Below are 26,555 nucleotides of genomic sequence, written 5' to 3' on the forward strand. Positions count from 1 at the left end.
GCCGATCTCTGACAATCCAAAGGAAAAAGGACAAAAAAAGACCTAAAACCAACCACCGGTAGGATAGGGAGAAAACCTCCTTCCTGACCGCTACAAGCAATTCACAAAGGCTCTGATGCATGATTTGAAGAGGGTCATTGTCTTAATGCAGAACTGCAAGTATTTCAAGGATGGCGCAAAGTACTCCGAACACAACTATAAAGGAAGGAGTTGAAAAGGGAGGCTCATAAATCAACAGTACAGGCCACCACACTTGACACAGACATAGAATTTCTTCTCATGACTTGAATAAAGCACCTCTTTTGAAATGATAAATTATCTCATCTTAAAGACTCGAAAGGATGGTGATGGAAAAAGACTCCAACATTTACTGGAGTTGTTTTTACATTTGCATGTGAGTTTTTACATTTACAAGTACATTTATGTTTAAAATACAATTACATTAAGAGCTGCGGAACTGTTTTATTCCAAGGTGGAACTTTTCGAACTTCAGCTTCCAGCTACTGGAACTTATTATGGCTTACCAGTGGTTGGGTTGTCACCCTCACTATGAGGTATCTGCTCCGCACGTAAGCACCTGTAAAGATTCCTTGATCATAGTGTTATGCTCCCCAACTAGCTGAACGTGCTCATTCCCAGCACCAGACCAGTTTTTGAGGCTCTATACCCTCCTTTGAATCCTCAGCAGTATTTCTGTACAATTCCTAGCATGCCAACACAGAAACTGCACAAATTGTTCTGAGATGGTACTGACCCTGCAGACAGAAAATTGCTTTTGTACTCCTGACTAAGGCTTCCCTTTTCATATAGGCAGGAGTTGCAATAGTCATTTTTGTCTTTGCATCATGCTCTGGGCTCAGTGGAAGAACCTTATCCACAATACCCCCTGGATCCTTCTCAGAGTTACTGCTTCCCAGGACGGTATCACATTTTAAAGGTATCATCTACACATTTTTGTTCCCAGATGTAGTAACAAGTGGCATAATTATGATAACTGTTAAAATATTGAAATGAGTTACTGTGTGTGTAGTATTTCTGGGAAATAGTAGAAAGGATGATGTTTACTGAAACTATATAAACACATAAAATGTTTTCTCAACACAGTTTCCCATTTATGTTTGCACAGATGTGTGCAATGTCATCACGAAGCCTCTTCCAAGAAAGATAAATTAAATCAAAAGGTTTGAATAAGGCAAATAGCTAAAATGCTCTGCTGCTGCCTCTACCCACCACCTCTTACCTCTTTTTGTTCCCTTTTTCTAATCACAAGACATATTCACTGCCATTGAAAAATGTAAAAAACAAACATTTTTTTAATGAAGGATAAAGGTTCTCAACACAAATAAAATGACCAGCTCTGAAGCTGCGAAGAAATATGCCTTAATTTAAGAGACAAAAGATAGCATTATAGAAGAAATTGCCATAATCAAAGTTGAAAAAAAAATTCTATTGTCTGCTGTGCCTCTCTGTGGGTATTTTCCCAGCACAGACAGCTGTAAAGGAGGAGGGGTATTGTGAGTTTCTGTACTCTCATTCTCTCTCTCCCTCTCTTTCTCTGTCAATAAATGTCTGCAATCATATTCTTGAGCTCCAGTGTGATTTCAAGGTTCATCTCTTCCATGCAGCTCAAACACTAATTATCCCAGCTGTAATTAGTAAGATAATTAAATACTGGCTCACTCATCACTCTACCTTGTGTCGGGTCATGATTCTCCCAGAAGACCTTGAGCAGTTTCTCAAAGCTGATGTTTTCTGGCTGATATACTACTCGTACAGCCTCTGTGTGGCCAGTTTTACCTTAAAAGACAAAATAAAATCAGATGTTATTAGTGAGAACTAGCTAGTGCATTTCTAGTTTTTCTTATCTCAGATTCAAAGCACAGTCCTTTGTTTTTGTGGGTTTTTTTCCCTAAAGGTGTTTTGATTTACCATCATTTATACTTAAGCCTTTTTACATAATATTTTACATACATGCCAACTCTAAGATATCTGCTAGTTTGGACAAGGCCATCATGAAATAAACTATCCAGAGAGGCAATAAGGTAAGACAGTGATGTTACTATAGTAGTTCAGCAGCTTACAGGAAAAAAATGAATAGTTCTTAAATATTTGTAACTGAAAACTAGCAAAACATTTTAAAATATTCTAAATACAACATTAAAATATAAAAACTTGGATGTCTAAGTTGTCTTGACAGTATACAACTGGGCTTTGTTTTCATAATATTTCATTATATTTGATAATTCATAATATAAATATTTCATAATATTTGATTATAAAAACAAATTTCAAGGCCATGTTTACAGAAGATCCCACAAATAATTTCAAACTATTTCACATCATCCAAACCACTGATGCCCAAGGGGCTTCAAAGAGTCAAAGATCCTGACTGAACTTTATGACAGCAGATGAAGTTCAAGGAAGATCAGCAAGTGTTAGAGCACATTAAAAGATACCATTCCTATGTTTCAGTTACATTATGGGCACAATTTTTTCATTATTTATGTGTCTAATCGCTCACAATATTATTGAAAGATCAAGCTTCACGAAATGTGAAGGATCTGGCCATATAATTCACTTCAATTTTATCTAATAGATTGACAAGTGCTTAGGCATCTCAGGGTGAAAGTCCATTGCATTGAGTGCTACACAAGCATTTTATATTTTATAAATATTATAGATTTTACAATTTATAAATTTAGGTGTATTGTTTGTCATAATATATGCATGAATGGGAAAAAACCCCAACTTACCCTATTCTTTAGTTACATCATAATAAGTAAATACTGAAAAAAAATAAACTGGACAGCCAGATCTGCCTTTTGGTGGGGACATCACAAGCTCCTCGATCACAGTAGGCAAGTTTGTATTTCATTTATACCAGCATACACTTCAGATTTACTCAACTGACTTCAACAGAATTGTTGAATTTCATGCAGTGCAACAATGAGCTGAACCATCTAGTGATGGGTTCTGAATTACCTGTCACTAAACGAGAAAAATCAGAGTCTACAAGTAACTGAGGAGTATTCCGTAGAAACACCAATTCAGTAGCAAGAGAAATTTAAATTTAAAAAAAAAAGAAAAAAGAAAAAAAGAAAAGCAGAACAAAATAAAAAGGATGTTAGGATATATTAAAGGGACATAACAGGGAAAACTATGACATCATTATATCAGTTAATAGGGGACCCGAAATGAAGGAAACCTAAATAAGGCACAGAGGGGTGGGTTAGCTATTAAAAAGGATTTCAAACTCTGGGATTAAATTTAGTCTAGAATGCAGAGGAGTAAAAGCGGACACATCTGGGATATCTGTAATGAAAATTTTGATAAAATCAAATTGGTTCCTATCTAGTGTGCTTCACAATACAACAAAGATACCCTCACTGATATTAAAAGATAAAAATACACAAGTTTCATGTAACCAGTAGCTAAAGCCATATCAGGCTAAAGCCACCAGGGTACTGTCCAGGGAAACAATGGCCCAATTCCTCTTTCACACACACTATGTCTATTGAAGTCCATGGAAATAACTCGTTACCTGAAGTCAAATTCTGATGGTAGGTTAGCAGAAAGGGATCAGACATTTAGTAGAATAAAAATACAAGGCAGAGATAATTTGCTTAATAATGAAGTGAAAACAGTTTTCCTATATCATGGCATGAACTGATGGTCATCTTAGGCCAAGGATGGAATTTATTCCAGATCTCAGGGTTAATACGGGCTATCAGTGAAAATAATAGGGTTGGCCTTAGCTGAAGCCCAGGCTGGGGCTTTGGTTGTTCCTTGAGATAAAGAAGGAGAGCAAGCGGACAGTGGTTTGTCCAGATTTCGTAAGCCTACATCGTATAACTAACGAGAGATTAAGGAGTGGCTTGTGATTTTAATTCTTCTTTCCCCGCCTCCCCCCCCCCCCCCCCCCCCCAAGCCAAAGTGAAGCTTATGAAAGGTTCTTATCACTCAGGAGCAAATTGCTTGTCTAAGATGACTAGCATTAGATCACAAGAGAGTTCCTTAAAGAACTTCAAAACAACAGAGGCTTTACCTTTCCTCTCAATTGAAGCAGAAATTACATCTTGTCAACACTGTCTGCTCTGACTAATCCAGAAGTTCAAAGAATCAGCTTTTTTTCGTTTCCTCTGAATAAGGAAATAATGCTGTTACCCTGAGAACTATACCCTGACCTCGAGGAAAAAACCCTCAGATGTGTGACAATCAGACTGTTAGAACCCAGAGCACATTGAAAATCAATATTCATCCTCAGAGGAAAAGCAGAGGTAACGCTGCTGGTCCTACCAGATTCACCTCCAATTTTCCTCAAAGCTTTGCCACGGTTTAGTGGATTTTCTTCCAGAACATGGTGCAGCTGTTTTCACTAAGAACAATCTTAGCCATCTGTGGCGAGCACTCCTCTTTCCCAACGATTTTAGTGGAAACTGCACAAATTGACTGGGCACACACGAGCGAACAGACAGATAAAAGGCTCCCCAAGGGACAAATCAACCACAACATTTTCTAAGAGAAGCACGGACAGAAAATGGCATTGGGGGACAGGAAAAGAAAAAGAGCAACCTCACCACAGGTGCAAGATGCCCAGCAAGAAAGAATCAAAAGGTACCATGAGGTTATCTTCAGTAGCACATGGAAACAAGCAGCTCTTTGGTGCTGAATACAACTCAGCTGCAGCTCAAGTGGCAAAAAGGAACTTAAACTGGGTTCTCTGTGTTGGTCTTATTTCACTTTTTGCGTTAGGCTTAAGTTTGACCACAAAACCAGAATAACCACGTTTCAGTTTGGGAATCATGGGCTTGGTACACTACAGTGCCAAAAAAACAGAGCAGGCATCAAACCAGCTAACCGCTCCTCTGTATTGTAAAAAATGTAATTGAAATATTTGTAATCAAACCTTTTTTATGGTAAGATTTCTTAAAATGGAGAGGCAGTAACCAAAGAGAAACAATAAACCCACTTGTTCCCAAAAAAGCTCCCTGTCTTTTAACAAGAAATTTAACAGGCTAACACTGAACAGCTGAAAATTTAAAATTATCAGTGATAGACACTATTCTTTCAATGATATTCAGCTCTTCACCTTAGTGCCTCCTTCAGAATTTCTCATAAAAGGTCCAGGTATGCTAAGTCAGAGAGTCGTGGTGTCCTCAGTTCACCTATTGCTTTTAATTAGCTGATATTTAATGTTCCACAGCAAAAGCGTGCTTCACTTCCAGTTCCAAAAGTTTTAACAAGTATGAACATTTCTAGAAGCCTTCTCACAAAAAAATCTCAGTGTTTGAACCGCGTTTTTAAAATTATTGAATCACTAAACATAATTTCATTTGCTGTTAACTGAGCAAATAGAAATCCTTTATTTATAGGTGCCATTATTGGATTTCCAGTTATGGTGCTCAGTTCTCCTTCAGCTTTAGAAGGAGCTTAGCCACTGAAGAACCTCACTGCAGATGATAAGACTTTATTACACCCTGGCAGAGAGGGCTGCGTGCCAGCAGCAGATTGCCTGTTTATCCTATATCCATTTCCCACTTAGAAAACACAGCCACTCTCAGAGGATTAGCTACAGCGAGCTCTTTCAGTGGGGATTCAAACCCTGGCAAAAAATGTTCCTGTAAAGAGCAATAGAAAAAGACATCTGAGTGACACCTCAGTGCGCCGTTTCGGTTTTTTTTCTCCCTAATAATGTTTAGATTTCCACCTTCTTAATCACCTCCCAGGTGAGTGCCCAAGCCAATGGATTAGAGAAGCCAGTTCATTCTTTTTAACTTGCCGCATCCAGTAAGCGGTTTTTAATTATTTCTGGCAAAGTGGAACAACTTCAAAGGGCCGGCCTGAGCGCCCCTCACCTGCAAGCACCCAGCCACCCGGCGGGGCCACACGGCACGGGCCCTTGGCCTCTCACCGGGCCAGCCCGGCCTGAATTCCATTCCAAAATTCAAGCAATGCCAAAACCATTCCTCCTTTCAATAAAAAAGGACTTGCCTATCTTTACGCACTGAAATAAAGGTCCTAAATCCAGTAAATTTCTAAATATAATGTAAAGAAATAGGTGGCAGATCTTCGGCTGATGCACGTTTCAGAGCTTAAGGATTTTGGAGCTAAAATAATTTGTGCTAGCTAAATCCTAGGCCCTAGTGAATATGCAAAGTATCACATGAAAAAAATAGTAGGTCTTTTAGCAACTCTTTCTCCAAACTAGCCCAGGAATTTTTATTATGCTGTTGTTATCACTAATAACATTTCCAGCTGCTTCTTAAAATAGCCACGGGTTAAATAAACAAACCAAGGGTTCAAGGCTAAGACACTAAGAACCTGCACATTCACCTTTTTACTTTCCAAGGAATGAGGACGAAAAGAATGGAAATAATCACAGATCAATAGACCTTTAAGAAGGGTCTATTATATTATTTTTTTTTCTTTGCCTTCCTGCCTAACACAGATGAGAGTTGCACTGAAGCTGGCTCATATTCTGTATTTAGAGAAGTAACAGCTCTTGACTCAAAGAGCCAAACAGACAAAAGGTCTGCCAGAAGTCAAGATAACTTCATCAAGAGGTTAATACCACCCACTTTTAAAACAAGGAAAGAAGAAAAACACAGACATTTTATTTATTATCCAAGTTTGTTTATCAAAAGACCTTTCTGTACAAAGACTACTAGGAAGTCATGCCTTATCGTTTTCTTCTGATTATTTCAACTGAATCCATCTTTCCAATTAATGACACTGTTGGACACAACTTTTTTTTTTTTTTTTTTTTCTTTTGGAGAACATAAGAATTAACTAGTTCAGACCTTCAGCCTCTCTCTGGCCATCACCATAAGCAGATGCCCAGGGAAGGGCTGCAGAAGCCTACATGCTATATCCACTGCACCGTACGTGAAGAACCAAGTGCCTTTATCTTCACTTGGCTGCCACCGGGTTGCTCTGACAGCCTGCTGCACTCGTGCTTGCGGAGACAGTGAGCGTCCTGGCCCTACACATTCACCTCCTGCAACTCACTGCTTCCTGACCACTTTCCAGTTTTTCAGGGTGATTTTCCCACTGCTTGGAAAAAGACTGTAAAATATATCAGGTATACAATGGCACTAACGTGGCTAGGGTTTTTTTTAACCTTCTTTATATTGCAAATAATTTTAATGGCTTTTTTAGCATTGAACTAGGGGATAATGTTGGGTTTATAATCCCATGTGAATTTCTGCTTTACAAGATACAATGCTTTACCTTCTCAGTGTGATCCATGCTCTTTTATATGGCTGTATTAAAATATGTCAATCTTATACAGCAAGAAGCCACTTTACCACTATGAGCTGGCCAATCCTACAGTTGTCAATCAAAATAAAATTTTACACAAATACTAGAAACTTCTGTCTGCAAGGCAGAAACTTCTGCCTGGACCACAGGAAATCACATCTCTTCTAGCACCTACAGAAAATAGCACATACAGCAGCTACAATGTACATAGATCCATAGAGAGAGTTTTCTTAAATTTTATTTCTTTGTTTTAATAAAGGACAGATTAATTACACAGTAAATGGAAATGTTAAAAGATAAGAAAATCTGCTGATAGAACAATGAACTGCTATAAAATGCATTTCTGGTGACTGTTAGAATCATTTTTTACACTTTCAAACCAAAATTATGAGAATAAAGTTGACAGTGAAAAATGGGATACAAAACGCTGTTATTGATAATTTTTTCACAGAAATTCAGTCATCTTTTTCAGTAAAACTAATTGAATGAATTTAAAATAAAGAAGATTCTCAGTTTAAACAAAGACTACTGTTTTTTTTTTTAAAGTCTGCAAAATAACACTACTAAACAAACCTGTTTCTTACTTGCAAGTATTTAAAATTTATATGGTTATAGCTATAAAAAGTTCTTATTTTGGTTTGCTAAAATCCTATGTATTCTTTAGCAGCAAATTAGTTTTGATAATCAGACACTGAACAGGATGTCTGAAAGCAAGACCACTGCTGCTGGCATTTTTTCTGTTCTGCTTTTCAAAATAGCTGTACATTGAAGAACGCATGGTGGGGGCGGGTGGGGAACAACAACAACAACCACAATTATATGGTCTATAGGACAAAAGGAGACAGCAAAACTTTACTATCTTGTTCACCATCCTTACAGCTTATGTCTTCCATAGGCTGAATGTCTATAGGCTTTGTTCTATAAGCTGCACATCCACACTGCAAGAGAGATTATTTTAGTCTCAGTCTGGTCTGTTCCTGTGAGCTGAATGCTGTTCAAGTTGGAGTGCATTAAATGTGCTCCTAGAAAGTATATTCTGATTTCATTTCATTCAAGAGCAACCTCAGGTTCAAAAAATATCCCAGTGATTTTGTCCCAGATGTCAGTGGAAAGTTTCCTTACCATTTGTATTGGGAGGAATGTCTGCATCCCTGGGAAACACACACATACGGGATATGGGATCTCTCTGCTTCAAGGGTACAGCAGAGACCACCCAACTGGACGAACCACGTTATCTTAAGGAGTAGCCTGACATTGCTGCTGGACAACACAACAGAATATCTCCTGCAGCATTCAACTGAAGAAAAAATATTGAAGATTAATGCCAGTCAACATGGCTGTATGGAATATAGGTCTTGTCAGCCAAACTCGATTTAATTCTCTCATGAAATTACAAGTCTAGTTGTAATAAATGTAGGAGGTAATAGCATGGATGTAACAGACTTACACTTGTTTAATGCATTGGACTTATTACATCATGACAGTCAGATTAAAAAATTAGCACTATACAATATCAATAGCGCACATGTTAAATGGATTAAGAATCGTCTAAATGACAGTTCTAAAAAAATTGTCTAAAGGGAACAAGCATTGAATGGCAGCATTTTTATCTGTCCTCTGCAGGGATTGGTACAAAGCCTGTTGCTGTTCAAGTCTTACATCAGTAATTTTAAAGAATTAAAAAGTCTCAACTTGTAAAATCTGGGGCTAACTCAGATGAGAAGGCTGATAGGATGGTCTTACAAAGTGATCACTTGCTGCACTGGGGCCACGCAATGAAAAATGTATTAAAAACAGTCATACGTAAAATCTCCACTTCAAGGGAAGTGACAATTTTGTTCTATAGTTGCACGATACCTGCAAACGGGGAACAATCTTTGAAAAAAGTATAAGGGTGGCAGCAGACAAGCAAGTACACATGGAATTTCACTGCAATACTGCAGTAAAATGGAATAGTGACTGAACCGGGATGCCGAAGTAAAAAAAGAGGTTAGTAGGAACAGCACTGGTGAGATCAATCCTGACATTAAGTAGACAAGTAACAAGAGCTTCAGTGACAGCCACAAAAAGCATGATGTGTTTAGCCTTTCAAAAAGAAAACCTAGAGGGTTTTAATTGAAGGATATAAGCATCTACTAGGGAACAGAATGACTAAGTGAGGAAGGGGTCTTTGGAGAAGCAATGATAAGGTGTATTGGCAGCCTGCTGTTGGAGAGCCTGCTTTGGCAGGGGGCTGGGCTGGGTGGGCTCCAGGGGTCCCTTCCAACCCCGACCATTCTGTGATCCTGTTATACCAGGAGCTCGTGGCAGAAGTGGAAACCAGAGAAATTTAAACGGAAAAGTAGGCACTTATTTTAAATATGGAAGATGATTACCACTAAATTATGCCATTGGATCATTGCGTGCTCCTGTAAACCTATGTCCCATAAACCAAGGGAAGAGGTCAATCCTTCATCTCACAATGTTTTCAAATCAAATCAGATTTCCTTCAGGAAGAAATACTTCAAATACCAGTTAAACTTAGAGGAAAAGTTATAGGGTTTAATAAAATAGTAGCTGAATGAAATGTAATGACCTATGATATAAAGGATGGCAAGTTAAATAATGCAGTGAGCCCTTACCAGTCTTAAACACTGTGAATATGAGCGAACTGTCCCTCTCTTTCCTTTGTTCACTTAGCTTTAACAAAGTCTTTCTATCCCAAACACTGTTATCCACACAGAGTTGAGACTTTTGTATTATATTCTTTCCATCATGGTTGATGAGGTAGACTCTAACCTAACTACAATTTCTATATGACCATTATACAGGCAAGTTAAAATCTTTCCGCTACAGTGCTGGGAATAAAAAGCCACCATATTGCTGCATTTAAAAAGTTCTCATTTAATAGCCCAAATTTAACCCTAAACTTACACATCAGATGGACGGAGCCTTTACAGGCCAATAAGTTACGTTTACTGACAAAGTGGTAAGGTATGTGCTCGGTGCCAAGGAAATGCAATGCCAGGCTTGTAACTTCCAGCCTGTGTGAATCTGAACACTAGATTAGGTGAATATAGAACAAAACAAGCGGTCATGCAAGTGAGAAATGCTAGCTTTAGGTTAGGACACATTAATCACAAAGTTAATTAATAAAATGAAGGATTAAACATGGAAGAAGTAATGGGAATCACAGAGCCTTAGCCTCATAACTAACGGCAGCCTTCTATTATTGACAGCATCTTAAATTGCCATGGAGCCAAGAATTAGGGCATAACTGGTTTATATAATATGTTTTCTGTAAAATAACCATTGCTCTTAGAAAAATTTCAAGCTCTTTTCTTGGAAACAAAACCATATTTCGTAGACTTTCAAATACCCCAAAATCACAATACATCTCATGAAAAACAGTTTGGAGAGCGGTAAGAAATGAAAAAAGGTCAAAAACGTGGTCATAGGAACACACAATGGTACAATGAAGATATTGCGCTGAAGACAGGTGGGTTTGAAAACTGTCACTGAATTTGTCACTTCCCTGGCTGAGACTAAACACTTAATAGCATAAAGCAGTACAAATCAGTTTTCTTCCTTAGACTAAGATCCAAGCTTTGGAAAGCTACAACAAAATACAGTCCATTTTTTTTTTTGTTCCAAATATATTTATTCACCTCTCCTCAAAGAAAGCACAAGAAAATCTAGTACTTGTTTCAAAGCCTTCCTAACAGTTCTGATTTCACTATATATTAACACTATATCTTTTGTTTATAAGATGTTTACAAGTGAAGCTAAAATCCACAATACATTCATTATAGTTTCCCCACCCATTTTATATGGAAGATAATGTAAGAGTTTTGATTTCATCGCCTCACGTGTGTATTTCTCTGCCCTGTATTAGATAATGAGTGTATCAGTAATACAGAAGAAAACTCAAGGGAAGAAAGACTTTATTATTTCATATAGTCTCCTTAGCAAAAAGTATGTCCAAAGCACATGATGAACCTGCTACCAATAGAGTCACACATCACAAATGCAAAGGTACTCCTCTGATCAAAATTATTCATATTACAGGAAAGACTTAGTGGTCCACAACTTTAGATTCTGTGTTTGGGGAGTATTTAATCTCTAACTGCTCAGCTTAGGTTTCTATTGGATACTTTCGATTGAGTAAATTTATTTTCCCCAGAAGAAAAAAAATACTGTCATCCAGAATTCAGCTCCTTGTGTTATGCAGTCCTACCCATTCACTTCCCCGCCCCCCCCCCCCCCCCCCCCCCCAATTAATTCCTTATCCGATGTACCTGTGCCTATTAGATCAGGTAAAAAAAAAACGGCTGTTAAGGAACACAACAAGGCTACTGCAACAAAGCTGTGACTAACTGAATTTTATATAAACTTCACCAAAAAATGTCTTTTAGTCATATATATGCTTTTTTATAAACGATAAACACATTGACTCATTGATGAGTATTGGGTATAGGGATCATTCTTGAACAACATAAAAAAGGAGTATGGCAATGGAGGAGAACTGGGGACAGGGTAAGACCTTGGGGCATCCGACTGAGACTCACAGCCCTTTGCTTAGAGAGTAAGACTTGTACTGAACTGCGACTCAAACATCTACCGCTAACTAAGGCCCAGGAGTCATCATCCCACCACAAGACATTCCACACAGCTTTAGCCTGCTTCTGGCATCATCGCTTTCTGCCGTCATACAGTTACGAATTTAGTAGCTCAGATGATTGTTTCATTGCAAAGCTCTTTTGAAAAATTATATTAATGAAATTATGTTGACATTTTTTATCATAAGAGATAAACATGGTGAATAAAGATCTGCACAGGAAATATATCCTGTTATCCATGGGCATGAAAAACTTTGAGGATAAGAGAGATTAATACTACGTCACAGTTGCACTATGCCTTTGTCCTGAAGACTTCAAAGTACTTCTAAATCTGGATTCCATTATCCTGATTTTGCAGAGCATAACTCACTATTACATTCTGATCTTCATAATTAATTTTCTGTATATGCAACATAATTTCTCTAAATACTACAAGCCCTGGGCTGACAGCATTTCTGTTCTTTTACTTATCTAATATAAATATTTAGTCTGGAACTGAGAGAAACAATATTGTCATGCTTAGATAATAAAAAACTCAGCTGTGACCTGATGTGTGGAATATATATTATGGCGATGCAATTTTGACTTGAGGTAAGAATTTCAAAAGTTAATAGTATGGCTATACTACCTACCATTTAAAAAAAGTAATCTTTTCTAACAAGCGCAATATATGAGATGCTATCTTCAGCTGCATTAAATCAAGACAGTAACTCAGTTGTGCCACGAGGGCATGTAGTTTATTTGAGACAGTTTGGAAGAAATTGTCTGGACTTTAGTTCCTGCTCCAGAAGGTGGCAGATCTCCTGCACACCCAGCGACAATGCACCAGACCCCTGGGTGTCTCAGATACAGCATCTAAATGCCTGTCCCTTTAAGCAACTGAACCATTCCTTTAATCTCTATTTATTTTATTGTAAAATCCACAGGCACAAACTGCAGCCCTCCGGCTAAGTTCTGGTCCATGTCAGATCTGCTATGTCATCTCGAGCAAGGACCCTAATGCCTCCCTCAGGATTTTGCACATGGGAGATGTGAAGGTGTCTCCAGACATGAGGTGGCAGATCATGAGCGTTCCAGAAATGGAACTGGGCATAACCACTGCTCCCTAACTGAACTGTAACAACGCTCCTGCGGTTACTGGTGCCACGGGTGTGAGCTTGGGCAATGACTTCAGGGCTTGTGTCACATCCTTCACTTGCCAAAAACAACACAGGGCCATGATAGAAACAGCTTCCAATGGGAAGATGACTGCAAAATGCGGGAAGAGGGTTGGAACACAGTGATCTTCCTTGAAGGGTAACAAATAAACCAAATGTTAATACAATCATCACAAAGCTCTGAGAGATGGAGAAAAAAAGGACAAGTCTGTGAAGAGCAGGAACCTTATGACCACTGCACCTGCCAGGAAGAGGTGGCTGATGGCAGAGAGCAAAGAATGGCTTGAGAGCCATTTTCCAGAGCCCATTCTATAGCACAGACTCTTAGGTGAGTGCAAGAAGCTAAAACCCCACTAAATCACACGATCACAAATGATTAGAAAGCTGAGACAATTATTTCTCAATTGCTTTTCGGTCTGCCTGAATATTTATGCTTGTAGCTCCTAAAGCAAAAAAAAAAAAAAAAAAAAAAAAAAAAAAACAAACCAAACCAAACCAAACCAAACCAAAAAAAAAAAAACCAAAAAAAAGTAAAGAAAAGGGAAATTAAAAAGCCCCCTAAAAAGCACTTGTGTTTAAGAAAGTCAAAGAGTAAAAGTGTTCAATAGCCTGAGCACAGATGTCTCAGATAAAGCTTTGCTTGTTTGCTTCAGCTGGGGCTTGTTCCTGAGAAGGCAAATGAAACCCAAGAATTCCCTTTTGGTCGGAAAGGGGATGATGTTCCAGGACAACTGCAAGTAGGTGCAGAAGTAAGAGGCTACAAAGACCCAATCTCCAGAAAAGTCTTAAGGGGAGATCTGTTCTCAAAAATGGCTGTAATACCCCAAACCAAAGCAGTATGGAGGCTCTGCTCTGGTACAGAAAAAGCACAGATGAAAAAGTGATAAACATACATATAAAATGCCTGGACTCATTACTGAAACCCAGCTTCAATCTAGAATGGGAATATTTTTTCTAATGTCAATTCAGCAGAAATTATGATTGACTTTTTTGCTTAAAAGTTCACAGCTTTTAGCCGCAAAGCCTCTGTACTACAGTTATGCAACACACAGAATTTCCTTAAATAAACGGGCATAAAGGAAGACAAAGAATAATAGAAATGAAGAATATGCCATGCATTGAGAACCACTTCGCAGAGGGACAAATGGAGATAAATATAATACCTAAGGACATCCACTTATAGCAAGCTCAGTGTAAGGTGTTGGGAAATATTAAATAATCTGGAATATAAAAAAAGAAATGAGAGTAAGCTATTCTAGTGGAAAAGAATAGATATTAGAATAACAAAAACTGTACTGTGGCAGATGAAGGCACAGACCCCAGGTGAGATCCCCCACTGCACACGTAAGTGCTGGTTATATACAATCACTTATCCACCTAAGTTCTGCCCTGTTATGCCAAAACAGCACAGAGTAACTGCTCACAGACCAATTTTGTCTTTAAGCAGAAAAGGTATTTATTTCATGCAACGTTGGGGAGCTAGCCGATCCGCACCAGACAAACTAGCTCCGAAGTTTTCAGTGAAAAGTTAGGTATTTTATACAGTTTCCATGAGAGGTTACACAACATCTTTACATACATACTCATTTGATTTTGACACCTAATCATTCCGTTCACAATAGGTGGGATCTAGGTGGAGTAGACCTTTCAATTTTCTTTGTTCAATGATTTCCTGACTTAATGGTCTCGTTATCTCCTTCAGGTGCCCACCTTATCTTTTCTAATCATTCAGAGTACACTCCTTTCTCAACACAAACAGAGCATCACCCAGACCATTGTACCAAACTCATACTGACTAATCTTTTTATTCTAAGACCTTGTTCTGTTTCACCTGGCATGTGCCTCCATGCAGCAAAGCACCTTTGCAGCCAGTTCACACTCCACCCAGCTGTTTACTTCCTCCAAGCTCTTCCAAGGAGGTCTCTTCTTCCTCGATACTAGAGCTGTGGGTGGCTGTGGGCATGCCCCTCACTGCAGACAGGTGCACAGAATGACGGGCATGCCCCTCATTGGGAGGCTTTGGGCACAACCCTCGTTACAGACAGGTGAGGCACAATCACTCTGCAACCTGGCTCCTGGACAACGAGCAAAGCCTTTCCTCAGAAAGGGCCCTTACACGGTAGTTTTATCCCTTCCTCTCTAGAGAGATTTCAGTAAGAGGTTACTGCTCTGAGGAGATCTCTGAAGACAAGGTTAGATTTCTGAAATATGCCAGTTCTCACTCTTTCTGAATTTGGACACCAACACCGTGCTTATAAGAAAACCATACGTATCAATACCTGAGAACTGTAGGCTAGAATGCAGAAAAAAGGAGAAGTTTTCTATACTTGTCCTCTGAAAGCTTCTTTTTTATATCTAATTTTTATTAAAATAACCTGACACTTATATAATACACATAAATATGATTGGGATCATTAGTTCCCCCACGATTTCCCAAAACCAAATATGCCGAGCGTAGTACGAGCAACCTGGTTTCACCAGGGACCTCTCACAGACATCGAGGCAGCACCAGAGCAGAGAACTCACAATGACAGACATTCAAAGGGCTTCCAGCAAGAAGAGAACTAGGATGAAAATTCAGAATTAATTTATACTAGACAAACATTTCTTGGTCCACCAAAACTAAGAAAAGAATTCTAGAGAGTTCTAAAAATGCCCAAGCAACCTATTTTTTGTGACAGTCTTTAAAAGAAACAAACTATGTAAGTGTGTAAGAGCTTAAAGACAGATTTTTGATAATTTATATATCTAGAACACAGCTATGATAATGTTGGGGGAAAAGTAAGTAAACATTGCGTGTAGCACGATAAAAGACCAGTGACTGGGCCCAGCGACAAAATGGAGCACGTTCCAAAAGGAAAGCAGACTAAAGATATGACAGGGGGCCTGCAGAGATGTCCCTTAAGTACCAGGAAAAAAATCTTCATGTTAAAAGCATTAAAATTGTATTTCATTATTTCATTTACAGTGCCTTGGCAAAACCTTCCCTTTAAGAGCTTTTGAAATCCTACTATTTCTTTTAAATATAAACTATAGCTATTGCCCTTCTTAAAGTGATACTCCTGAAAGAGTATTGAGGGAGGGGGCTAAAAATTTGCCCAGTATAATAAATATTAAAAATCGCAGTAAGGTCAGAGACAGGTAAATCAGAGATGTACAGTTTGGTGTGCGGTACGAGTGCCCGTGAAGAGCAAGAAAGGGGACTTCAAATAAGAAAAGGTGAAAAAGTTATTTGGCTGTTTGATTAAAAAGGATATTTTAAAAAACTTAAAACTACGATAATCAGCTGAGTTTGAGCACAAAGACTGAACTGGCAAAGAATGCCAGGACACTGCAGGGAGCTCACTGAAAACAGCCCAGCCTCTGGAAATGTGGCTGCAGTCTAAGCTATGCACCTGTATTCCCTGCCTCCCAAAGAATCCCTCTGATGAGCAGAAACGATACAGCTCTTGTACCTGGTCCAGCCTTTGACACCACAAAGCATTTTGACTAATGATGTCATAGCCTACAGCCTGGTAGCCAGGACACCGTGAAGACTAAGTCAGTCATCAGCTCTTGGGGCAATACCCCTCAGCTGGTTCAAGGCACCTCTTCATCCACCCCAAGGGAACCATAAATTGTTCTCCATTAACAGTAGCTGGTGCTGAGGCACACTGAGGAAAACCTTTAATTTTCTTGAATCTTGAAGATAAACCCAGCGACACTAGCAAGGGTTCTCTTGCAACCACAGCTCCTCCTGGGGACCCTGCTGAGTGGTCCATAGAGCAACGGGTTGTCTTTCTGCTAGGAAATAGTAACTCCTGCCTTTCCTGCCTTATTTTGTTATTATAATACCTGGACATTGTATGACAAAAGGTAGCTGCCACCTCACTGTGCAAGGTGCTGTAAAAATACAGAATGAGAGACGGCCCTGCTACCCGTTGGAACTGCTAGAAAGAATTAACAGCTCCTTCAGCCCCACCATCCTCGTGAAGGTCCCTGCAATGAGAAGCAGTGGCTTGTTCCTGCAATGAGAAGCAGTGGCTTGTTCTATGGCTGGCATCATCTGGGGCTACACGAACATGTTAGAATATCTCATTTCTGATTACATTAAGTGGAATCCTTCATGGCTAGAATCTCAGCCTGAGCATAAAGCCCCGCTTAGGGATGACAAGCATCTTCATAAGGACACCATGAAAAATATGCTACATAGTGTCATAGGTTTCACAAAGACCATTAACCACTGGAAACAGATCACACACCAGGAATATATTTCTACAGCTGCATGACCCATATTTGAGATCCGTTTAAAAAATAAAGGCGAGTAGATCAATCATTAGCCTTTAATAAATCTTTACAGATATTTCACTTTTTTTTGTGGCAAACCTTTTAGACATTATTAATTTTCACCCCAATTTTAATGAATGGCTGTCCCAATGCTTAACCTCAAGAAGTCACGTAAAATGAATTATTACCCATGATTAATTATGCTGTAATAGGCCAGTAAGAGCAACCTTTATTTCAGCCACTGATAAAATTAATTTAAATTGACTGCAGTAAACAGTGTCCTGTTTATACTGCTACTTACGCACAATAAAAAATGTTTTTGCTAAAATATAGATGTTATACTTCAATTCAGACCAGTGAAAGCGTTTACCTCCTGCTTAAATCTAATGAACATTCATGTATTTGACTACCCATTATTTCTATTCAACCACTCACAAATCAGGAGTTTTAAATTACAAGTCAGTTGTATCCTTTCTAAAATGCCCATTTAAATGGGAGCATTTAAGAAAAGCAACGAAAGGATTTTAATTCAAGCGGAACCAGTATTCCTTGACATTAATTCATCCAAAAAGCCCAATTTGGATGCCCAAAAGTACTTGGAAGATAATGAGAAGAAAAAAGTAATTGTTAATCTACTAAAAAACAAAATAAAACTCAAGGAAGCAATATATTCAAATAATGTGAATCATTGTGCTCACATTTATGTTTATTGTACAGAACCTACTACTGTGAGATCTATTTGAATTTAATAACATCAAATCTGGCAAAATGAGGGGCACAAATTTCTTCCTCACAGACACCGGAGATGTTTTTTCCTCATACTGAGATAAGCTCCAGCCTTGCTAAGAGAAAGAGGCCCAGGAAGATCCTGTGGCTAACAGCTGAGGTTACGTAAATTCAACCTATAATAAAAATGCACTTTCTTAACTTTGAGGGATGAATGCTTGACATTATTTATCTTCTTAAGATATATTTAATCCAAGCTTCTGTGCTAAGTTCTATGGTCTGCAGATGCAGGAGGCCAGCAGGGATGCTCATGGTGATCACCCACAGCACCAGAACCCATGAACGTGTGGCTTTGTCCATCATTCCTTTCCTTCACAAGCCTTACTGAGAACATCACTATTGTAACACTCAGCACCCGTAACAGTTTGCAGCTCTCATTAAAACAATTACTATAGTCAACTCGCACAATTTGGAGCTTCAACTGCACAGAAGTAATATCCCCCACGTCCCTCTATGTAACTAGCCGGAGGTATTCTCTGTCTTTCTTCCATTTTTGCCTTCCACTGAAGCACAGACTCCCCTGCAGTGAGGACATGATGGCCCTGTACTCTGCACCTGGCTTGTGTGGTCCACACTGGAGATGAAGGACTGGGAGCAGATACTCCTCCGTAAAACACGGACAATTAATGCATCCTGCTCTTCCCTCTTCACCTCTCACTTTATCTGCAGGAAAGCGCATTGCCTTCCCCTGGGATCAGCTAAGAGTATTTAGTGAATTCTGCCACTGCCAAGGCCTTGTACATTGACTGCACCTTCCCGCTGCCTGCTGCTTGCCTATGGCACAGGGTACTGCTGCCACCTGAGCTGCGGTGTGCGAACAGGGCTGAACTGCAGAGGCGTGCCACAGCCTGAAGGTGTGGTTATTTGGTGGTCCCTTTAATGACCAACTGCATAAAACTGTCATTACACACAAGATGACACTGACGTTTGCATTTTGGGGTTTTTTTTTCTGCGCAAAGGTGGACAGATTGTTGGCCAGTTCAAGGGTGTTGAGAAACGAAGCAGGTCCACAGAAAGCTACCGAGATGGCGAGGGGCCTCCACGCATGGCCTGCAGGCAGCTGAGTCTGTCAAAGGGAAAGCTAATTCCAACCTAAAATATTTTATGGGAACTTACAGCAAAGATGTAAACAAAGCCATCTTTCTTCAGCAGTGATAGTATAGCAAGTGGCAACGGCCATAAGCTGCAACCTGGAAGGTTCAAATTGGACATGAGGAGAATGTTTGTCACCAGCAGGACAGTGCTGCGGCAGAGCACACTACCCTGTGCGCTTCTGTAACCTCCATCCTTGGGAGATTTTCCTGACTTACCTAGACAAAGTGACTGATGACCTGACCGAGTGTGGAGGATGGTCTGCTTCAGTTAAGTTTGGAGTGAAGAATTCCGCATGGCCCTTCCAACCAGCATTTCTCTGATTCTACACCTTGACAACAATTATGGCAATGGATTATAGCTAGCTCTCTTCGTTCTCCACTTTAAATTTATTCTGGATGAGGCAGTGCAGTTTGAACATGCAAAGAAATTTGGGCACTGTAATTACTTTTAGCAGAATTTAAGACTATGGCTATACTAGCAAATTAAACAACACCAGGGAACATTGCCAGGTACCGGGAATAGATCTCTTCAACTGTAAATTGTTGGAATGGCCTTCTCCATGGCACTGGGTCATAGTGCCAGTGTCTCTCTCCTCTCCCTACACACGTGTATATGTACACATTCGCACATATGTAATTACAGAGTCGGGAAATAAGGACCACCTGAACCCTCCCCAAAAACGGAGCTCAGGCGTGTGAGTGATGGATTCCCTGTACCATCAGCCATACCAGACCTAGCACATACTCTTCCAGTAGCTATAATGATTATAGGATCAGAAATGTGTGTCGTTGGAGGATGCATGGGTATATACACTCACATAAAATTAACCTCTTAGACTTTATCTTTTCCTCAGCCTGACACAAGTCCTGACTCCACTATGCCCTAGACCAGCTGTTATCATTCACATGAGAGACTCTCCCTTTATAAATGCACTGATCTTATATATCAGATGCAGACTTAAAGAAGGGATTAAAAATAATAAAAAAGACTCTCATTTAGCAAGCTTATATTAAAAATTAAAAGATGTTAATAAATACTGTGTCTATAAACTGGGCTAAATCTATCTAAAATGCCCCACAGTGAAGTCTTGCATCAGTTATTATTGAAACATTAAATGCTTTTCTTACAGGCTTACAGCAATCAATTTAACTTTCAGTCATCTTGTACCCATATGTGCTGCTCCTGTTGATGAAATGGCTATTAATAAAGGAATAGATGGCTATGAATTAAAGCAAGCTCTACTTAATCACATTAATCCAGAGTATGTTAAAGGCTTCAATTTTCTAAATAATTTTGGGCTTAATGCCTCTGAGATGGGCAGACTGTTCTATTGATGCAGCATCTGGTCCAATTTATGCTACATTGTGAAGGAGGAATTGTTAGGCCCTTGCAAAAATAAGGAAGACTGACAGTTTTAGGGATGCAACTAAAACTGCTACAGCTGAGACAAAAGATACTGCAAGATACTGAAAAAGACCTACAACAATTAAAAGGCAGCCCACTGCTCTGCAAATGCAACTCTACTGTTCAGTGAATTGTATATGATTAACTTACTCTTAGTGATGGGATGAGTACTCCATACACTTAACCATCACTGTATTTTCCAGTCATTGAACATCCAACAGCTGCTGCTGTGAAATATGTTCACTTACCCATTACATTGGGTTACCAATTACAGAGGAATTATTTAAAAAGGGAATGGCACAACCACTAACACTATCCTTGCATAAGCAGTCATTTCGGGCTTCGGGATTTTCTTTTCCCCAAGGTTTTTTTTTATTATTATTATTTTGGTTGTGTCAAGGTAGTAGTTTTACAATGAGATAAGATTTACCTTGGCTTGTAGCACTGAAATGCTGCTGCATTCAATTAAGGAGATACAGAAAAAGTGTTTTAAATACTTCGGGGGGAATAAAAACCTTCATAGGAGAATTAGTTTTTTATAGAACATTTCTTCAGGAGAAAGATTTTTTAAAACTCAATCTTCATAGGTGGTCTTCAAATAAAGGAGACAACAGGGTACAGTCTATCCACTGGGGAACAAAAAAAAGTATTACCTTTGCCAGTAAATTTTTGTTATCTTTAAGATGTCAAAATCACAAAAGTTTTAGGGGCAGATCTTTTTGTCAGCAACTTCATTATAAATGAAAACAGCAACTCCAACCAATTTAGTGTATTTCCGTAATATATGCAAGTACGAATGAAGCTGCCAAGTCACATTCTGCAGAACTGTAAAAATCTCTGTCTGAAAATTTCAATGAAATGTAACGTTTTCATGAAATATACAGCGCAGGTTTGGGGGGGCAGACATCACACATAGCACATATTATCACATGTTGTAAAATCTGGACAATTATAAAGTGTCCCAAGAAGATTGTATATGACACCCTACAGTATCTACTTCTGCATCCTACAGGACTAGAAAGGAATCAGAATTTTGCAATGGTGATTAAAAATTATGTTTAATGTAAAATGTTCAGATACATAGTTTATTTTCAGCTGAATGAAACAATGTAGATATATAAATACCTAAATACACCAGTTGAAATTCTCTATGCCTACAGGAGATAAAAAAAGACTTTAGATTTCCCTTTGTTACCTATCCTTTCCCCCAACACTCACTACCAGAAAAATCCACATAGCTGTGGATTTCAAAGCGCTTTATAAGGTGAGATGATATATCTCCTTTTTCATAAATGAGGACAATAGGCAGGAAGAGCTGAAGGTCATCCAAGTCAGCCTTGGAGCCAGGAATAGAAAGAAATCAGCTGAGTCTCAAGGTAACAGCCCAGCTGAGGTGCTCCTCCTTCATTTTGCAATACGTTCTGCTCCAAAGAGCTGCCAGGCAAAGTCCGGCATTAAAACCACTCCTGAGGGATGTGACAGGCAAGAGCAACAAAAGGGAACAAAGCACACACCAACCAAGACACCGAGGTGCTGCAGGAGAGAAACTGCTGGTACCCGTTTTCAGTGCAAGTGTAATTAAATGGGAAGATCTTCCGCTACTGCATTCAGGGAGAAGCTTCATTGCTCGGAGGGGTTTCAAAAGAGGAAAGGGAGGCTGTGTTGCTGGTGTGACAACTACAGTGGTAGTTTGGGGATTCTTTGAAAAGGTGAGAAAAGATGGAGTTATTTTCTCACATGGTGTCCCTGCCCATGGCGGGGGGGTGGAACTAGGTGGTCTTCAAGGTCCCTTCCAACCCAAACCATTCTCTGATTCACAGGTTTTGAAAAAAGTTATCTGAAAAAGTTTTATCTGACCTTTATCAGATACTATGGGAGCAGTAGTTCTAAGAGCTAAGTCGTTCCTCAAACTCTGGGCCTTTCTTCTAATTAAGAGCTATTAAATAGGCCTAAGTACAAATAAATTATCACTTGTCATTCCAGTGGTATAAAAAGAATTCATATCTAGGTGCAACACTATGGCAACAGCTTGTGTAAGATACTCTTTGACAGTGCAGCAGAGCTCCTGTTTAACAATTCAAACACAGAAAGCTGAGAATAAAGGAGGCAAAAAGAAACTGATATCCCTGCTCATAGCTCAATTGTTGTGATGAATTGTGCCCTCACACGTTATACAAGTCTATCATGTGTAGACAAATTCTATTTCATGGTAACAATGAGTCTGCATGGAGAAAAGTTAATTATCATGTTGAAAATAAAGGAATTAAGAGAAGAATCGAAGGCAGTAAACAGATGAATATACAGTAATCCACTTGGCTTTATACTCGGTTGGTCTGCAGAATTCACCTGCTGTATCTGCTGTGACACTATTTCTGCACCTTTAGCAGAAGATCAAAACTGCCTATTACAAGAGCACTAGCAACAAATGCAGTTTTGCTGCAAATTTTGTCCTTTTTTAATTAATTATTTTATTTTCCACAGCTGCCTGAAACAGTCATCCTTCAAGCAGGCTTTAGAAATAATTCTCTTTATTATGCAAAGTTCTTTAAATCCCCACTGCCATATAAAAGATACTGCTAATCACTAGAGATTTCAGTTAGGTTCAGAGCATGCAAATCTCTGGGAAAGACCAGGAAGAATATTTTGCTCTTCCCAGTTAATTTGATCTGAAACAGTGGGAGCTGGTACCAAACTACTGCCCACCTTTGGTGTGATAGCCTTCGGTTCAAACACCTGCTCAGGAAGCTTGATGTCCAGATCCCAAACCCCTCTCAAAATAAGAGACAAGCATCTCTTGAGAGCATCCCAACTACCAGGCTACAGGATATGCTGGGGAAGCACATTCGTTACGTTCTGATAAAGCCACTGTGTAGCCACAAATGGAAGATTATAGAATCACAGAATCATTTAGGTTGGAAAAGATCATTAAGATCATCAAGCCCAATTGTTAACCCAGCGCTGCCAAGCCCACCACTAACCCACGGCCCTAAGGACCACATCTACACATCTTTTAAATCCCTCCAGGGGTGGTGACTCCCCCACCTCCCTGGGCAGCCTGTGCCATGCTTGACCACCCGTTTGGTGAAGACATTTTTCCTAATCTCTGATCTAAACCTCCCTGACAAAACCTGAGGCCATTTCCTCTTGTCCTGTCACTTGTGACCTGGGAGCAGAGACCGACCCCCCAGGATGCAGCCCCCTCCCAGGCAGCTGTAGGGAGCGATCAGGTCCCCCTGTGCACCTCCTTTTCTCCAGGCTGACCCCCCCAGTTCCATCAGTCGCTCCTCATAGGACTTGCGCTCCAGACCCTCTCCTGGCCCTGTTGCTCTTCTTTGGATACCATAGAGCCATTTGGGAAGCTTATTTCCTTCTACTAATTAAGGCAATCTGGGGCAGTGAGGAGAAACAGGGAAAGAAGGGCAAGGTCTTGGAGCCTATTGTCATCGTTAACATCTTTTTTATAAGCTTTATAACAGTGTCATGCCTGATACACTGTTGGAAGCCAAATCTGGGACCTCTGCTTTTTCCTGTGCAAGAATCTCATTTTGTTTGCTTCTGTACCTACTGCATTTCTGTTCTGGATCAGATCACATGCTGGTCCAGCTTCAGAAGAAGCAGGAAGAGGTCCCTGCCCCATCCAAAATCTGACCTACTTAATTCATGCAATTCATACTTTCAAGCTAGGTGCCTAAATTCAGCCCACAGACTAAGGACACCAGATCCCAGTCTATATTTTTTCATTTAATTTGAGTTTCACTTTAAGACTTCTGAATGGATTACAAAGGCAGACTGGGAGATTGCATTGTGCGTGGAGAACTTGTTACACGTTACTCCTGTCTTTGAACAGCTTTGAACACCTGCAGAAGAGCTAAACTGTCCCTGAACAGAGAGGAATGAGGCAAGAAATAAAATGAAGCCATTTGTTAAAACAAAATAAATGAAGCGGTGAAAAATAATGGTCCCATCTACACCTACCAATGATTTGGAGTCAGTTCTGCTGAAGAAAAGTGCGCTGCCAAAAACTGAAAGGAGAAGAATGATACAGAATCCTGACCATTTTCCCCACCATACACTGTCCATTCAGAAAAAAATAACAATATTTTGTGCTCTTGCAATGCTTTGTAGCTTCAAAACATTGCCCAACCAGGGCCTAAACAACGAGTGGAACTTCTTTTTCCAACACTTGTTTGCTACCCGGTAACCACTTTTCCCTCTCACCATCGTATTAAGAGACTGAGACAAATTTCTTCCTGATGTAACACCACTACCTCAGCAGAATTATGTTTAGGACCAATTTGGCCCAATTCATTACTTTCTTAATAGATGATAAGGGTATTATAATGGTGTTCCAACTGAGTTGGAACAAAGAATCTCTACAGCATTCAGCACACATAATGACATGATTAAACCCTGTATCCTTTCCAGAAAATCTAAACCACTATAATTATAACACCAAAATGAAAAGGGGAAAAAAGAGAGAGAGAGGGGAGGGAAAAAAAGAAGTAAACAATGTGTAATCATGGTAGTTGATGATACTGCAAACTTTCCGTTTAGTACATAGTACCTGTCACCTTTCCACGATAAATGAAGGAAAGTTATGGCCAGAAAAAATTATGACCTCCTTAACAACACGGGCGTAGAGCCTCCCTTAAACCAGCCTCCTTTTGAGGAAGAAAGTATTCTTTCATATCATCAAGGTGGATAACTCATGGCTACAGTGAACATATTTTAGAAAAATAAACAAATCCTAATCTAAACCTTTGCAGTGATGTCAAATTTTACCTAATTTTGTAATCTCTTCTAACCTTTATAATTAAGAAGATGCATCTTAGTCAAGCTGCCAACTGTAATGCATGTTTTAGCCTCAATGCACTTTTCTGCTGTTTAGCTGGCTCCTGGGCTGAACACAATGGTTACTCTGCTTGTAGAGAAGCAAGGTAAAACAATTGCTACATTTCCCTGTACCAATGTGATGAATGGATATCACAGAATCTCAGCATCACAGAACGGTTGGGGTTGGAGGGACCCCTGGAGCCCACCCTGCTCAAGCAGGCTCTCCTACAGCAGCTGCGCAGGATCACATCCAGGCGGGCTCTGGACGTCCCCAGAGAAGGAGACTGCACAGCCTCTCTGGGCAGCCTGTCCCCGTGCTCCGGCACCCTCAAGGGAAAGAAGTTTTTCCTGCTCTCCCCACGGAGCTCCCTGTGCTGCAGTTTGTGCCCGTTGCCCCTTGTCCTGTCGCTGGGCACCGCTGACAAGAGCCCGGCCCCGGCCCCCTGACACTGGCCCTTAAGGTACCTGTGTGCATCGCTCAGGTCCCCTCTCAGCCTTCTCCTGCCCAGGCTGAACAGCCCCAGCTCCCGCAGCCTTTCCTCACCAGGGAGATGCTCCAGCCCCTCATCAGCTTGGTCACCTCCGCTGGCCCCTCCCCAGCAGCTCCCAGTCTCTCTGGAACTGGGGAGCCCAGCACTGGTCAAACTCAGGAGTCTCTGTGAGTACCTGGAGGATCTCCATTTCCTCCACCTCTAGAAGGACAGAAGCCGAAAGCAGGCACAACAGGGGAGGCAGAAGTGTTATGACAGCACCATGAAAAGCTCAACAATGCCCACGGGCCATGAAGCCTTTCTCCCCAAACAACTCCCCAGAGCACCGTGACTTGCCCAATGTGCATAACTACTCCCTGCCCCCAGCAGCCTCCTGCCTGCACTGACGGATTCCTGCCATCTCCATCTTGTTGTCCCTGAGAAGTTTCTGACCTGAACGCGGGCAGACCAACCATCCCCTGAACACAAATGTGTATCACCCATGAAGGGTATGCTCGTTCCTTTGACTTCTTCAGATTGGGATGCTACGGCCTAACAACAGCCAAAGGCACATCCTCACCAGGACACCATGCAGGCTCAGCCAGCAGACCTCACGCTTCTGGTGACAGAAGCCCTCTTCTCCGTACCTGCCCCTGTGGCGCTACAGTGGGTGCTACCAAACGCTC

General features: G+C 40.2%; 1 protein-coding gene across 2 annotated transcripts in view; it reads right to left on the reverse strand.

Annotated features, from left to right (window-relative positions):
• MSRA (methionine sulfoxide reductase A) overlaps positions 1-26,555 on the reverse strand; it is a 293,463-nt gene that overhangs the window by 112,904 nt on the left and 154,004 nt on the right. For both annotated transcript variants that reach the window (XM_055714952.1, XM_055714951.1), the window contains one exon: positions 1,693-1,797. In XM_055714952.1, coding sequence (XP_055570927.1) covers positions 1,693-1,797 — 105 coding nt within the window. The remainder of the gene's footprint in view (positions 1-1,692; positions 1,798-26,555) is intronic.

This window comes from Falco cherrug, chromosome 6 (assembly GCF_023634085.1).
Source record: "Falco cherrug isolate bFalChe1 chromosome 6, bFalChe1.pri, whole genome shotgun sequence".
In the NCBI taxonomy this organism is placed as follows: Eukaryota; Metazoa; Chordata; class Aves; order Falconiformes; family Falconidae; genus Falco; species Falco cherrug.